At 40.9% G+C, this 16,083-nt stretch overlaps 2 protein-coding genes and 2 non-coding genes across 5 annotated transcripts in view; 1 reads left to right on the forward strand and 3 right to left on the reverse strand.

Moving 5' to 3' along the window:
* The window catches only part of Sf3b3 (splicing factor 3b subunit 3), a 36,317-nt gene extending 23,258 nt beyond the window's left edge, over positions 1-13,059 (reverse strand). The window contains exons 1-9 of one of the 2 annotated variants that reach the window (XM_055620974.1): positions 12,940-13,059; positions 10,550-10,672; positions 8,921-9,247; positions 8,071-8,243; positions 7,415-7,556; positions 5,541-5,653; positions 4,144-4,281; positions 2,637-2,740; positions 1,015-1,180 (exon numbers count right to left, since the gene is read on the reverse strand). In XM_055620974.1, the coding sequence (XP_055476949.1) occupies positions 1,015-1,180; positions 2,637-2,740; positions 4,144-4,281; positions 5,541-5,653; positions 7,415-7,556; positions 8,071-8,243; positions 8,921-9,247; positions 10,550-10,619 (1,233 nt within the window). In that variant the 5' untranslated portion in view covers positions 10,620-10,672; positions 12,940-13,059. Of the gene's footprint in view, positions 1-1,014; positions 1,181-2,636; positions 2,741-4,143; positions 4,282-5,540; positions 5,654-7,414; positions 7,557-8,070; positions 8,244-8,920; positions 9,248-10,549; positions 10,673-12,846 lie in introns of both variants that reach the window. The other variant, XM_055620973.1, reaches the window with a different exon arrangement.
* On the reverse strand, positions 4,475-4,563 carry LOC129687301 (small nucleolar RNA SNORD111). The gene has a single exon (XR_008721775.1). It is a non-coding gene; the product is annotated as a small nucleolar RNA SNORD111 (small nucleolar RNA).
* On the reverse strand, positions 8,568-8,646 carry LOC129687302 (small nucleolar RNA SNORD111). Its single transcript, XR_008721776.1, has one exon. It is a non-coding gene; the product is annotated as a small nucleolar RNA SNORD111 (small nucleolar RNA).
* Positions 13,060-13,301: 242 nt separating the features above from the next.
* Positions 13,302-16,083, forward strand: part of Cog4 (component of oligomeric golgi complex 4) — a 35,490-nt gene continuing 32,708 nt past the window's right edge. The window contains exon 1 of the mRNA XM_055621481.1: positions 13,302-13,473. Within this exon, the coding sequence (XP_055477456.1) occupies positions 13,315-13,473 (159 nt within the window). The 5' untranslated portion in view covers positions 13,302-13,314. The remainder of the gene's footprint in view (positions 13,474-16,083) is intronic.

Raw genomic sequence — 16,083 nt, forward strand, 5'->3', positions numbered from 1 at the left:
AAGAAAAGAAAAGAAAAGAAAAGAAAAGAAAAGAAAAGAAAAGAAAAAAGACAGGTGTGTTAGAGGATGCCTGTAATTCCAGCACTCGGTAAGGTAGAGGCAGATGAATCGCTGTGAGTTTGAGGCCAGCCTGGTTCTACAAATTGAGTCCAGGACAGCCAAGGCTACACAGAGAAACCCTGCCTCGAAAAACTAAAAATGAAAAAAAAAAAACCCTGCTGGGTGGCAGTGATGAACACCTTTAATCCCAGCACTTGGGTGGCAGCAGCAAGAAGCAGCAGGCAGATTCTGAGTTAGCCTGTGTAGGGTGAGTTCTAAGATAGCAAGGGCTGCACAGAGAAAGCACTTTGAAAAACCAAAACCAAACCAAACCGAAACAAACAAACAAACAAACAAATCCAAAACAAAAATCAAAACCCAAAACATCTACTTAATTTGTTCAGAAGTCAGAAAGTAACTCTGACACGGAGAAAAATGAAGTGTATATAACCTGCACCTGAAATTAGTGTTTCCTTCCACTTAAAGTGCCAAACCACACTGGATAATTATAACACTGCCACTCATAAAAACAGCTACATTCAGTTTTAAGGTGTTCCAAGCACCATTTACCCTAACAACTACTTTAAACACTTGTTAGCTCTATGGTTATTAAAACATTATTCATTACATATCCACATATATGCTTATGGTGCAGCTCACCAACTCCTAGATAACTGCACCCAGTTAATCTTGAACTTAAACAATCAGCCATGCAAGGCAGATGCCTGTAATCCCAGCACTCAGGAGGCTGAGGCAGGAAGACAGGAAGTTCAACACTAGACTTGAGCTACACAGAGTAAGACTGTCTCAGAACACCCCTCACAGATTGGTTGGTTTTTAGTCCCTGAACTTCTGTAACTACCAGTTTTCCATAGCGGTGATTACAGACAATTTGAGGAAAACTTTAAGTCATTGCAGTTCAGATTTAATAATAGCGGGCTGGCACAATATTGAGATGATTGAATTAAGGCACACCTGGCAAAACAGAATGGGAGAGAGGCTGTCAAGTTCATCAACCAGCACAAGGTTTTTGAGTGGTCTCGGCTGAAAGAAGAATGTGTCTCCTTCTTCTAGAGGCATGGCAGATGAAAACTCAGGTTCTTCATCATCATCTCCAAGATGGGCAATCTGATATAAGTAACTGCAAAAAAACAAGATTTTCTTTGGCATTCATTATGAGCATAGATTTCAGCATACTTGGAAATGGGATGTGACACCAAAGGTAGCTGTATAAACTTCAAAGAGAGAGGAAACAAGGCACTTAGAGCAAATGGCAGGTTGAGGAAAGAGTATGGGCTAAGGTTAGCTCATTTAGAAGAATGCTTCACACACAAGCATGGGGACCTACATTCAGATTCCTAATACCCATGTAAAATTCTATAGTCCCAGAGCTGGGGAGACAAGCATGGATTCCTGGAGCTTGTTGGCCAGCCAGCCTACACAAAGTCAGTGCACTTCAGGTTCAGTGCAAGACCCTGTCTCAGAAAATAAGGTGAAGAGCTATTGAGGAAGACACCTGACATCTGGCCTACATACACACTACACTTCCATTGGAGACAAAGCAGAAATAGCACAAAATCCTAGAAAGCATCTAGACTTTAATTATGAGAAACCCGAGCTTAGATTAGTTTGGAGTTGTGGATACCGGTCTTAAGTTGGCAACTAAAGTTCAGGTTTCTTTCATTTGGCAATGAAAATACAAAGATAGTTAATATATAAAGGAAATAATGTCACTAAAGACTGTCCTATCTTGTTGAGATGATAGAGATGACTATAAAGACTGGATTTTACAGGAAATCCAATCAAATTAAATTTAGACTGGAGCCACGCTAAGAAGCAAAATTAGAACTCTGCATTTGACCAAAGTAGTAGAGGAAAAATAAATTAGAGATTTCACAAGTCACCAAAAGTGGCCCATTAAGTTATTAATCAAAAATACTGAGCAAGGCACGCTGTGATGTGGGCAGGCAGTGTGGGTACTATGGAACTTCAACTTTAGGTCAAGAGAAGTACTCATGGAAATCTCTCTCTGGCTTTTAGTTTCCTGCAGACAAGCATTTTCTAATGCATCCCAAGCTGGCCTCAAACTTGAGATCCTCCTGTCTCAGCCCACCACACTCACAGACATTCTGAGTAGTGAGTGAAGCCACTGAAAGAAAGGAAGCTAACAATGAAAACACACACCAAAATGGTCCTGGAGAGATGACATGGGGTGGGGTGGTGATTTAAGAGTACTTTATGCTCTTTTAGAGGACCTGGTTCCCAGCATCCATATCTTAACAGCTCACAACCAACTACCAACTCCAGTTCCAGATGCCGCCTCTAGCTCTCTACATGCATGTGGTGCATAAACATATACTCAGTACACATGCATCTAAAATAAACTTAAATAATTCTAAAAACCCATAAAAGATAATGCAGTAGAAAGATGGGTAGGGGAAAGTGAATACAAAGAGAAAATAAGAGTAACACTTATTTGAAAAACCTGAATTATTCTGTGAAGTTTCCCAGTTCTGAAATCACACCTCCCTTGTGGTAACTTTTACTATTTGTGGGAATCAGGGTAAACTGAGATAATAAAAGGATTGATTACTCACTGATTTCCAAACTCTGATGCCACAAAGAGGAAGCCTGTTTTAAGCACACACATAGCAGCAGCAACAGGCACAGTGTCGAAATACTTCAGGCGGATCTCAGTTACCTGGAACAAAAGACTAGTGTATAGGCAAGTGCAGTTTGGCCACCAAAGCCTGTGCTTCATACAGCACAAGCAGAACTAAGTAAAACACCGTACTCAGCAGCTAAACCCCAAGGGAGCAAATGACAACGCAGACCTGCCAAGAGGGTTTGTTTATACATGCTCTACTTCAATGTCAGAGTTAATTTAGACAGAATCTATATGGCACAGAAAAATTAAAAATAACTACCCAGCCTTTACAAATCTTACCAAATTCCCACCTAAACAGCTACCTAAGTAGCTAAACCCACTAACTGTTAAGGACCAAGTCAATACCATGTACATTATCAACTCCCAAGACATAAAGAGCTTTCACTTATTTACATCAATTACTGTTATAACCTAAAAGATAAACATCTCAAGTGGCTTAAAGGCCAGATACTTGTTAGCTAGAATTGGAAAACCTAAATTCATATTCACACCCAAAGATAACCACTTTCTAAAGTATCTAAATTTCTAACATTTTCCTTTCTTCCAAGCAGATTCTTGTCTCATTCCATACAGCCCTGGCAGTCTCCCCTCCCTCCACTTCTCTCAGCTCACCCCACCTCCCTTCTGCCCCACATTCAGCCCTCCGGAATTCCTCTTCAGAAAAAAGCAGGCCTCGGCCAGGTGCGGTGATGCACACCTGTAATCCCAGCACTCTGGGAAGCAGATCTCTCTGAGTTCAAGGCAAGCCGGGTCTACAAAGTGAGTCCAGGACAGCCAAGGCTACACAGAGAAACCCTGTCTCGAGAAACAAAGAAAGAAAAGCAGGCCTCCAAGAGACAGCCAGCCAAATAGGACAAAACAAGATACAATAAGACAAGGAAACACCTTTTCTTCTTGTCAACTATTAGTTGTGCTTACTCCCTGTCTGAACTAAGGGAAAAGTTATGATGTATAGATGGTTTTATAAAGCAGCTTTGAGAGCCAGACAGTAGTGGCATACACCTTTAATCCCAGCGCTTGGAGGCAGAGGCAGGAAGATCACTGAGTGAGGTCAGTATGGTCTACAGAGCTAGGACAGCCAAGGATATACAAAGAAACCCTGTCTCAAAAAACTAAAAACAGTAACAATAAAAAGTAAAGCAGCACTGGGCACAGTGGCATACACCTGTAATCCCAGATAGAGGGAAACGGATCTCTGTGAATTTGAGCCTGGTCTATAAAGCATGTCCAGGACAGCCAAGGCTACACAAAGAAACCCTGTCTCAAAACAAACAAACGAACGAATGAATAAATAATAGAAAATGTAAAGCAGCTTTGTATGTTACACATACATATAGCAGGTTCCTTAGACACAGGTTTAAATTACATTCAAATTGAAAATCAAAACAGACTACAACAAATGGGTATTTTTCCTCCTCCACCCATGGTCTACTCACCATATCCTCATCTGTCTCCAAAGTGATCTTAAAGATATCTCCCTGCTCCGTTTGGGCCAAAAAGAAGAACATGGACTTGGTCTTATGGGTGGCAGAGCAAACAAAAATCATTCCTCTTTCAGGGTCATCCAAGTCATTCTAGCAAGGCCAAATACATAATCAACATTTTAGAAATAAGCACTCATTATTCTGGAATTTAGTTCTTTACCAACATGAACTACATAGTCTACTCAAGGACTAACATGCAAACATTGATCACAGTAGCTGCTAACAAAACAAAACAACTAAAACTTGTCCCCAGCAACCAAGAAACAGCTAATATTCTACTCTGCAGCCTGATCAGATCAGTAAGGCAAGAATCATCTCCAGAGAAAAATGTCAGAGAAGAGACATGAATTAACCAGTCATCACTTCAGGCTGTTTGTAAAATTTAAAAACCCCACATTCATCCAGAATGCCATCCATCACCAATCAGCCCATGCGTTACCAAGTTCCCACTCTGCCCTTCAGTGGTGAGTCTGATGCTTTTTCAACATTTTATGAAATATTTCTAAAAGTAAACTCTTTATTTAGCTCTTCACTGCCCCAAATTTAATACAAATTCCTGGCAATTAGATGCTCAGTAAATGTGTGGCCAACAGGCTGATTACAATGCTTTTTAACCAAAGAAAGGTTTCTATCTAGGTTTTTAGAAAATTAATGGATTTCTAACCAGATCAACTAACTAAACCCTGTAAGATTTAACCTGGAGCCAATATAAAAAATAAATAAAAAGCTGAAGAAGCAACAATGTAAGAGGAATGATTGAGGAATAAGATTGGGGATGTATCCACAGGATGACTAGACTGCAGAGGGAAAAATATTTACAGGCAGGCACCACCATAATAAGGTGATAATTTGCTCAAAAAGTGTTCACCTAACATACACAAAGCCCTGGGGTCCAAGCACTGCATAAACGAGGTATGGTAGCACATGCCTATAATCCTGCATGTGGAGGGACACAAGAATTATGGAAAGTTTATCCTAAGCTACAATGCAAATTTTGAGCCTGTACCAGGCTACATGAGAACTTGCTCCCCAAATTATAAAATTAAAATAAATTAATAATTTCCCCTTTAAGAATAGCCAGTACTAGAAAAACAGCACTTATTTCTTCAAGTAACTAAAACTTGGCAACAGATAAATTTAAGATGGGGAGGGGATGGTGAGATGGTTCAGCAGATAAGAATGCTTACTAAGACTAATAACCTGAGTTCAAGCAGAAACGCACATAATGGAAGGACAAAACACTCCTGCAGTTTCTCTCCCAACCTCCAGACATGGCACACATGCACACAAAGTAAATGTAAAATTAATTCATTTCCTAAACCAGTTTTGCTCTATAGCAAAGACCTTACCCGTCTCCTGGGAATTGGACATCGGATATCTGGTTGGTCACCAAAGTTCTTATAGGTGATATAATTTTCAGAGCAGATCAGCACTCCACTTGGACCATCTGACCCTCCAGGAACTGAGACAAGGAAGGAAAATAAATAAATAGATAGATAGATAGATAGATAGATAGATAGATAGATAGATAGATCGATCGATCGATCTATCCGGAGATGTTTTTTCTCTTTTCTTTTTTTCCAAGACAGGGTTTCTCTGTGTAGCCTTGGCTATCCTGGATTCACTTTGTAGACCAGGCTGGTCTCAAACTCACAGAGATCTACCTGCCTCTGCCTCCTGAGTGGTGGGATTAGGATTACAGGTGTGAGCTACCTCGTCCAGCTACTGCTTTTATTTTCACCTGCTCTTCTTCCCACCTGATGTGGCTGTATGCCAGAGCTAAAAGACAAGCAAACCAAGTGTTTCTTCTTCCTGATGCCCACTTTTAATGCAAGTACTTGGAAGGTGGAGACAAGAGGATTAAAGTCAAGTGGTCTTCAGTTATGGAGTAGTTTGATGCTAGTCTGAGCTACATGAAATCCTGTCCCTAAAAATTAAAATAAAGACAGAAATGGCAGTTTCCATCTGTAATCCCAGTACATGGGAGAATGGAGGATCAGGAGTTCAAAGTCATATTTAGCTAAATAGTAAAATTTAAAGACAACCTCTGAGGTATAGGAGACAGTTTCAAAAAACAAAAACAGGCCAGGAAGGTAAAGTGTTTGACATTTAAGCATAAGGACCATTTAAAAGCTGTAAGTGAAAGTACACCCTGCGGGGCTGGAGAGATGGCTCAGGCTGCTCTTCCAAAGGTCCTGGGTTCAATTCCCAGCAACTATATGTGGCTTACAACCATCTATAAGGAGATCTGGTGCCCTCTTCTGGCCTGCAGGTGTACATGCAGGCAGAACATTATACATAATGAAACTCTTTAAAAAAAGCAAGCAAGCAAGCACACCCTGTAATCTCAGGGCAGCGGGTGGGTAGGGTGATCTCCCCGTCACTTGCTGCCAGTGCTCTTAACTGCTGAGCTACATTTTCAGGTCCCTTCCTCAGATCTGATATTCACATAAGGCCATACAGTCTCATATAATTTTAGTCTCCTAACTAGCCTTTATTATTTTCCTAGTCTCTAAAGAAATGTTTTCGTGTCTTTTTTCCTTTTCTTTTGAGACAGTAGTCTCATTATGTGCACCCATGGCTGGCCTCAAACACAGTAAAATCCAACTGCCTCTGCCTCAAGTGCTGGGACTAAAGGTATGTCACCACAGCTGGTACAATTTAAAAAATAAACAAATAAGTGAAGGTCGTAGTGAGGGATGGCTCAGCACTTGTTGCTCTTCAGAGGACCCAGGTTCAGTTCCTAATACTCAGGTCAGGTGGCTCATAACTGCCTGTGGCTGCAGTTCCAGATCTGTCCTCCTTGGGCACCCACATACATGTGGCATTAAATTACACAATCACACACAAAAACCAAACTTGTGTGTGTGTTCATGTGGGGGTCCGTGGACAATCACTGAGTAGGTCCTCTCCTTCCAACATAGTAGTTCCAAGAAGTGAACCCAGGCCTTCAGGCTTGGTGGCAAGTTCGCTGACCGGCTGAGATACTTTGCAGGCCATCAATTTCCCTGTAGATCAGTATTAGTAATGCTGAGCTGGAGGGATAGAGCCACAGTGAAGAGCACTGGCTATTCTTCCAGAGACTGAGGGTTTAATAGTGTCTTACAATAGTCTGTAATTCCAGTTCATAGGGATCTCATGTCTTCTTCAGGTCTTCATAGACATACATGCAAGCAAGCATATAAAGTAAGCATTTTTTTTAAGATATAAAGCAGAAAAGTACCTGTAATAAGGAAGTTGCCATGTTCCTCCAAGGGTTCACTGTACTTTCGAACCACATGATTTAAACCGAGGTCTAATTCATAGAAAGTAAGCGTCTGCTGGGTATTAGCTGCTGCTTCCCCTGTTGGATCATTGTCTGCTTCCTGTAGAACAGTGCCAAAAATAATGACGTTTTAGACTTGGATTTTTCACACAGAAGTAAAGGCCCACAGATTCCAAACAGTCTGACAAAGTTCACGCTACGATACAATGGTAGGACTACAAGGACCAAAGTCTCTCTTCAGGACCCAGGGGTGTCACTACTAGAGGGTACTTGCTGCCATCTGTCCGAAGAAAATAGTGGCATGCTTTCTTTACCTTTCACTACTTCCCTTGAACAAAAACCCCAAACAGAACTTTGCATTTCTCATGCAGCTCCTCCCAATGAATATCTCAGTTCAGTCTAGTCACTTAAATCAGAGCAAAGAATACTACATAGTCAAGTGTAGAAATTCTGAAGATTTTCAATAAAGCATTCATAATGTGAAAAAGATCTGCTAGCAAGAACGATTTCAGAAAAAAAATTAAGATTTAAGATCTACATACACAATTAAAATTATTTTAGGAAAAATCTTGAGATGATTTAAAATGACAAGAGCGTGTGTATGCCCGAAGTACCTCGTAATCCATTTCCAGACAAGCAAACATAGGATTTTCAAATCCCACATCTACTCCAACCACATGATACACAAGCGTGTTCGCTTTGTGGGCCTCCAAGGGAGATGAGATGGTAAGTCGGGCTGCAGCATCTCTGTTCAAGATATATACCAATTTCTGCTTCTCAATGGCACCTATAGTTGAAGGCGATAAAACACACCAGATTTTCACATGATTAAGAGACAGAAACCTAAATATATGCAATGTTTACTCTTTTAAACAAGATGGTTAACAGTCACCACTAACTGTACCAGTAACTGCCCTCTGTCATTAGCAACAAAATCATTATGACCCTTTCTAATAAGAATCTTAATTAATAGTCCTCCAATTCTTTGGAAAATTTTAAGGTCCTCTAGCCTTAAGTACACCAAGCAACACAAGAGTAACTAATAAATTTGTTAACTGTTCTTGGAATTAGGACTAGTTGTTTTGTAACTGCTCAAAGGGTTGCCCTTTAGAGACCTGATCAGACACACAGAATTTTCTCCACCATTTCATCAGAGAAGAGACATGATCGTGAATCATCACTTCAGGCTGAAGAAAGCAACCAAAATGACAACAAAACTAAACTGTAGCTTTTGCTGCAGATAAAATATATTTTTTCAACTACATAAAAAGTAATTACCTTATGGCTTTCCTACGGTTTTAACAAAATGAAAAAAAGCAACTTAAATACAAATGTAATGCCAAATGTTAGCACATTAAGTGACAGATGGGCACACTACCAAGATCACACACAGCATGCTACACACTACATTGAGCCCACATAAAAACCAGAGACGCACTGGAACAAATGAAGTTAGACACTCACTAATCATAACAGCTCTCCCTTTGGGATCCACAGCTAAGAACTGGCCAGGAACAATACGGCGACATCCACTTTTGCCGAAAGTTTCTTGGTGAATTTTCTCAAACATATTCTTAGATGGCTGGTATTCCAAGATAACAATGCGGCCAGAATCACTGCCAACTACAATGTAGTCCTTGGTGCCACCTGTTAGTCTAAAGGCCATAAGTGACCGGATAACACCAAATACTTCAACAGTGAGGAGGGTATGTACTTTGCCAGTGTTAGGATCTGGACGAAGTAACTCCAAGATCTTCCCACGGGAAACAACAATTTCCTGTTGTTTGGTACCTAAGTCACAAAAAAAAAAAAAAAAAAAAAAAAAAGATCATAAACAATAGTGAAGACAAATGGAATCAAGTTGGGGGAATCTATGTTTTGAATTAATTTGTTATACCTGAAAAGGTACTTTCCCCAGAAATGACTAACAAGCTTTTTATAAAGGGTTACATAAGTTAAAAACCTTTTGTTTTCCTAATATTGGCCACCAATATACACAACTGGGAAGCACCTGTCACTGACAATTATGTGGCTGTGCAAGGACTCAGATCCTTATGCTTGTAGCAAGCACTTTACCACTAACTTTACTAACTCCCTTAGCTCCACTTAGGGCTTAAAAAGCAAAAATCTTTGTGTATCTGTGTATGATATGCATGTGCACACATGAAGGTCAGAGGACAATCTCATCACCTTCCACGTTGCATGAGACTCAGCCTTCTGTTAGCCACTGCATACGCCAGACCTCCAAGCTACCCTTCAAGAATGCTGGGAATACAGAGGAGCTCCCAAATTAAGCTTTATGTAGGTTCTAGGGATCCAAACTCAAGTCCTGAGACTTCTGCAGCAAGCACTGTAGCCCACCATTTTTAATTTTATGACAATGATAATGACGGTGTGTGTATGTATACTGTGTGAGTTTTATGGTGCATATGTGAGCTGGAAAACAACTTTCCAAAGTCAATTTTCTCCCACAGTGAGAACTAATAATCAAACCCTGGCTGTCAGGCTTGAGCAACAAGTGCTTTTTTTTACTGGATAAGCTATTTTTTTCTAAGACTATGTATCTATCTTACCTAGGCAGTAGTAGTACACACCTTTAATCCCAGCACTAGAGGCAGGATGATCTCTGAGTTCAAGGCCAGCCTGGTCTACACAGCCAGGTAGAGAAAAACAAAACAAACAGTCTCAAACTCACTACTTCAGGCTGGCCATGAACTCATGCTCATAGTACCTCAGCTTCCTCAGTGCTCGGGCAGTAGGCGTGAACTATCACACACATTCTTTTTATTAAATTTGATGTCAAACTCAAGATTAAGAACCCGTAATAGCAGCTCTGGATAAGGCAGGAGGAGGACCAAGTGAGAGCATCTTAGTGAGTCTGTCTTGGAAAAAAAAAAGGACCTTGACTTACAGAGCTTGTCTCCAATGGATAATGTGGGAGACACCCCTGAAACCAAGCAACAGATAATACACCGTAATTTCACACAAACCCCACAACAACAAATGTTTCTGGTAAGTGGAAAACATTTCAACAAAAGATAAGCAAAATACATTAATTCACTTCCATTCACAAAGGTAGTATCTAGCACTCACCAGAGAAGTTGCCATGGATGGCAAAGCTGATGCCAGTGGCGCGTTGCAAGGTCAAATTGTATAGAAACATGGTGACAAACAACCGCGAGTCTTGGTTATATCAATGGTTCAAGTCAAACCAGGCTACAGATAGAAAAAAAACCGGAGAAGTTGTTGTTTTTAAAAGAAATTCTGTATGGGAACTTCTGGTTGAAGACAGAACAGGCAGTTAAGTGCGCGCTCTCCATCTGGGAATGTAGCTCATTGTTTGAATACTTGCTCAGCATACTCGAGGGCCTGGGTTGCAATCTCAAGGGGAGGAAATACAGCACCATTTACATGGCAGGCACTAGTCTAGTACACTACACCCTTTGCTTTCCGTCTCACACGAATCCTATGAAAGCCTGCATATTGGCATGATCCTGCTTTCTCAGCACTCAAGAGACTGAGACTGAGCCACGAGGATATCTCCAAGTGTAAGATCAGCATAAGCTACACAGTGAATTCCTGAATGGACAATACTGTAATAGCCTGGTCTTAGTTTTTTTCTTTTTTCTTTGAGACAAGGTCTCATTATGTAGTTCTGACTATACTGGAACTCAGAGATCCTCCTGCCTCTGCCCCCAGGTGCTGGAACTAAAGGTGTGCACCACTACACCCAGCAACACCAATTTTTAAAAAGGGGAGGGACCATCATGGTTCTCTCCTGTAATCCTAGCACTGGAGTGACAGAGGCAGGAAGATCACAATAAATTCAGTGGCCAGACTAAGATGCATACTCAGTTCCAGGCTATGTTACAGAGTGATACCCTGTCTCAAAAATAAAAAAAAAAACAAACAACAAACTTTTCATGGTCAAGGAAACTTAACCTCAAAAATTATATCCATTGCTCAAAAGTGGTGAAATGCCAGGAGGTAAAACTTATTCAATTAAAACAACATGCCTATTTATTGTCTTTGTCAGACAAATGAATACGCCTATGGTTAACTATACATTCACATAATTCAAGACTCAAAAACTTGAGATCCATTTCCCAGTGATCAATTCCCTCTAGGAGAATAAATCTTACCAACATTATTGTTCCATATGCTTATATACGTGTGTGTATTCAAGAACATACATTTATATCAATATTTTTATACCCTATCTTTAACCAAAGGATGGGGTTTTTTTTAATCCATATGGTTTTTAACCATAGCTACACTATGTTCCAACTTCCTGAATTACTTTGAAACACCAATAAGGAGCCAGTTTTCTACTACTGAGAACCCTATTCAATGGCAAGATTTCACTTCAATTAGCCGAACTGTAATATTATATATAGGTGCATGAATATACCTCTAAGGCTCAGTGGAACTAGCAGGTTCAGGGATTTACAACTTGTTAAAATTTGATACTTCCAAACCGACTCTTGGAGGGACTAACAATTTATAAGCTGGCATGTATAAGCACCATAAACAGCCAAAGTGCTGTTAAGATTTTGGACAATTGCTTTAATGAAAAATAAATAAACAAACAAACAAATAAATAAAGGTGCCTTGTCCCAGTTTTCACTTGCATCTCCTAAGGCTCTATATTTTTTGACAACTTTGCGTTTGTAGTGATGGGAATGAAACCCATGGCTTTGTGCAAGTGCTCTACTACAGGGTTACAGTTCAGATGGAGGATTTAAATGATCGCCAAATCACTCACTAAGACAAACGGATTTCCTCCCTACTGAAGAGGTGCTTCCTGGAGGACTATCAGATTAGTACCACAATTACTAAATACCAGGAAGCTTTAACCTCCAGAGCTTGGAAAGCTCTCTTCCCCGCCCCTCCCCCATCTCTAAGAAGCTTGTGATTTCTCCGTTTCCAACATCACCTCCTTTACATCTTGCACAATCTTCGGGTGGGTATTATTACTTTTATTAATTAAAAAAAAAAAAAAAACACCAGGTTCACAGGACAAAACAAAAAATCTGCCCAATTAAAATCTGCCCAATTACCAACGCACAAATTCAATCACATTCCCTGCTCCAAAGACTGTTATTTACACCCTTTAAAGAGTTTTTCCGCCTTCGCCTTAGGAAGTGCTTCTTCCCTCCGGTCTCTCCGGTGGCCTCGGTGGGCCTCCGCTCCCGAGAATACCGCTTTAACCTCCCCGCGTGTCGGGAATATACGAGTGAGCCACCACGTCAGACTTGCAAGCCTTATTTTGAGGGCCTCGTTCCCACTCTGGGAAAAGAAGCGGAGAGAGGGCCCAGGAAGCCATCTGCACACGGCGAGCATTTTTCTAATCTCCTCTCGCCTACCGGACCTCTCGGGCCTAAAACTACCTCTGCGACGGCCGCCAAAGTGCCGGGCAGCAAACTCGAGTGACCGCTCTCCACTTCCTCCGCGACAGAGAAGCTGTGAGGCCACTTCTTTACCCTGCTGCAAGAAGGATGGCGTCGGTATCCGATGGATGCTGAATTCCTTCAAGGCCTAAGCCACCGCCAAAGCCAACCCGCTGGCGTCCGCCATTAGCCCCCAAGACGGGCCTTCAGGTGGCGCGCGACGGGAAAAGGTATCCAGCCCCCGCCTGATAAATAGATGGAATCTTAAAATGCTTTCTTCTCGCCTATGCAGTCTTTTAAGTTAGTTAAATATTACACTTTAGAGTAAACTTTCTGTAGAATAGAAAATCAATTTCAAAACTAAACTTTAAACTTCATTGATCAGGCATTTCTGTGGACAGCCCCAAAGGTCGCCGCGCCAACTCAGCGGGGTCCTCGCGATCCCGGAAGTGCCTAACGGGAACCAAGATGGCGGATCTGGAGTCCCCTCCGAAGTTGTCAGGAGCGCCTCCGCCACCTGAGGGGGTGGGAGGAGGTCGCTGCTCAGAAATCTCCACCGAGCTCATTCGTTCTCTGACGGAACTGCAGGAGCTGGAAGCTGTGTACGAACGACTCTGTGGCGAGGAGGTGGGGAACTGACCCTCCTTTTTCCTGGAATATCCAGGGGCAGAGGACACCAGAGGCATCAGACTCTCTACCAGGGAAACCTAAAAAGCATTTCCCAAGTCGCTTTAGAGTAGTTTGGAATTGGGGACACCGGTCAGTTCTACGCACCCGAGCTTATTTAGCCCGTTACCTGGACTGTCTCTTTTCTTGGTCTGCTCCGGTATTGATTTCCTTGAAACTGGAAGTGGTGTGTGTATTTATGCATGTATCTCTACAGACATGCACACACACATATATACGTACAAATGTATACACACACACAGAATTGTTTGATTTTTCAGGATAAGAATTACCTTGGCTTGGGAAGTAAAAAGTTATGAAAGTTTTTTTCTCGACTCATTTAAGGGAGAAGTCATTACAAATTAGCTTGAAGTTTTAAGACTTAGTCTTGTAGGGAATGATTATGTACGTAATTTTAGCATTTCAGTTAAATGCACAGCTTTGTAGCAGGGTGAACATTTTCTTATTTTGAGACGTTGTTGCCCATACTGTCTTCAAATTTGCTACCTTCCCGCGGCTACCTCCCAAGCTGCTGGGGTTATAGGTGAGCTCACAACTCCATAGGAGTTTGAATTTTTAAGACTTAAGACATAACTGCCTAGTCTCAAACAAGTCATTTCATCTCTTGTACCTTTGATGTACTGTCAAGTAGTGGCTGTGGACAGGATTCTCATTCCTTTCAGTTGATAGCATGTTATCTCTTTTTACCTTTACTTTTCTGTGGCAACCTGATGCTTTCAGTTCATTTTCCAATGTGGTTAGATTCCTTGTTAGTCAGAAGATGTAAACTCTGATCTAAAAGTTTGGCACCTGTTTTTCCCAGTGAACTTTTTTCCTTTTAGATAGTGTCTAATTATCTAGCCCTATCTGGCCTACAACTCAATATATAGATTAGGCTTGCCTTGAACTCAGTGATCTGCCTGCTGCCACCCAAGTGATGGGAATTAATATGTCATGAACCTCTCAAAGCGCTTTTAATGGGGGAAAAGAGAATTCTTGCCATTGCCTTGCAACAACTCTAGTAGTTTTTATACTTTCTCAATAAGAAGTGTTTTAAAATTCAGTACTCTTGACTTAACATTCCTAATTTTATATCCAATGAGCCAATTAATACGTTGAGGAATTTTTTTAGACCTTGTGAATGTAACAGTGTTGGCTCTGTGTTTGTATTTAATGACTGCCTGGAAAGTTCCCTTTGCATTCTTCTAGACTATCCTAATTAAAATGTTGCTAATAATGTTGAGGTGGCTGAGTGGTGGTGGCATAAGCCTTTAATCACAGTACTCTGGGGACAGAGACAGGCAGATCTTTGTGTGTTTGAGGCCATCCTGGACTATAGAGTAAGTTCTAGAACAGCCCAAGCTGTTACACAGAGAACCCTGTCTTGAAAAAACAAAATAATAATAATAATAATAATGTTGAAGTGCTACATACTATGATTTTTTTAAATCCTGTTTCATTTACACAAAAATCCTGTGAAGCACATATTGCTCTCCCTATTTAATAGATGAAAAACAGAAATATGATACATACCTGTAATACAGGCATACAGGAGGCGGCAGTAGGATCTCAAGGTCATGGGCTACACAGAGAGACCCTCTCTCAAGGAGAAGGAGGTGGGAAGAATCAACTGAAGCATAAAAGTGCATAAACTGAGATAGCACAATAAATGACTTCACTGAGATAGATGTGTAATCACCCTTTCTGTATACAGGAAAAAAATGATTTTCAAAAAATTATGGCTGGAGAGATGGCTCAGAGGTTAAGAGTACTGGTGGCTCTTACAAAGGTCCTGAGTTCAATTCCCAGCAACCACATGGTGGCTTACAGCCATCTATAGTGATATCTGGTATGCCCAGTGCCCTCTTCTGGCACACAGGCATACATGCAGATAGAACACTGTGCATAATAAATGAATATATCTTTAAAGAAATAAATTAAAAAAATTATGGTCACTGGAAATTTATTTTGTTTAGTTATTTTATTTTGTTTTTAAAATTGGGGGGAAGCAAGTGTGTCATAGCACAAGTGTAGAAATCAGAGAACAACTTTCAGAATTGGTCTCTCTTCCTACCATGCGTATGCTGAGGATCAAACTCTAGGCATTAGGCTTTGTGGCAGAAGCCATCTCTCCAGTCCTTGTTTTGGTTTTTGAAAAAGAATCTCATGTAGCTCGTACTGGCTATATAGCCAAAACTGGCCTTAAGTCCTGATCCTCCTGCCTGTCTCCTGAGTGCTAGGATGACAAGGGAACATCACCGGTTATTTGGATTAGCCACTTAGTTTTAGAGCCTATTTGTGTGAAACACTCTACTGAATAGCACTGAATAAATATGTTTCCATTGTATTATTCATCTGCTAGATGGAATAAGATATACTCAAAATAAACTATTGGGTGGGCACATGCCTATAATCCTGGCACTTGGGAAGTAAGGAAAGAACAAGAATTCAAGGTCATCCTGTGTTTCAGAACAAGTGAGAGACTACCCTGGGTTACATTGAGACCTTGTATCAAAACAAACATGAGAAAGATTACATAGCCAATTATTTAGTCCAACAGAACAAACCAAA

The sequence above is a fragment of the Psammomys obesus genome, unplaced genomic scaffold, assembly GCF_907164565.1.
Source record: "Psammomys obesus unplaced genomic scaffold, mPsaObe1.curated_primary_1811, whole genome shotgun sequence".
NCBI lineage: Eukaryota > Metazoa > Chordata > Mammalia > Rodentia > Muridae > Psammomys > Psammomys obesus.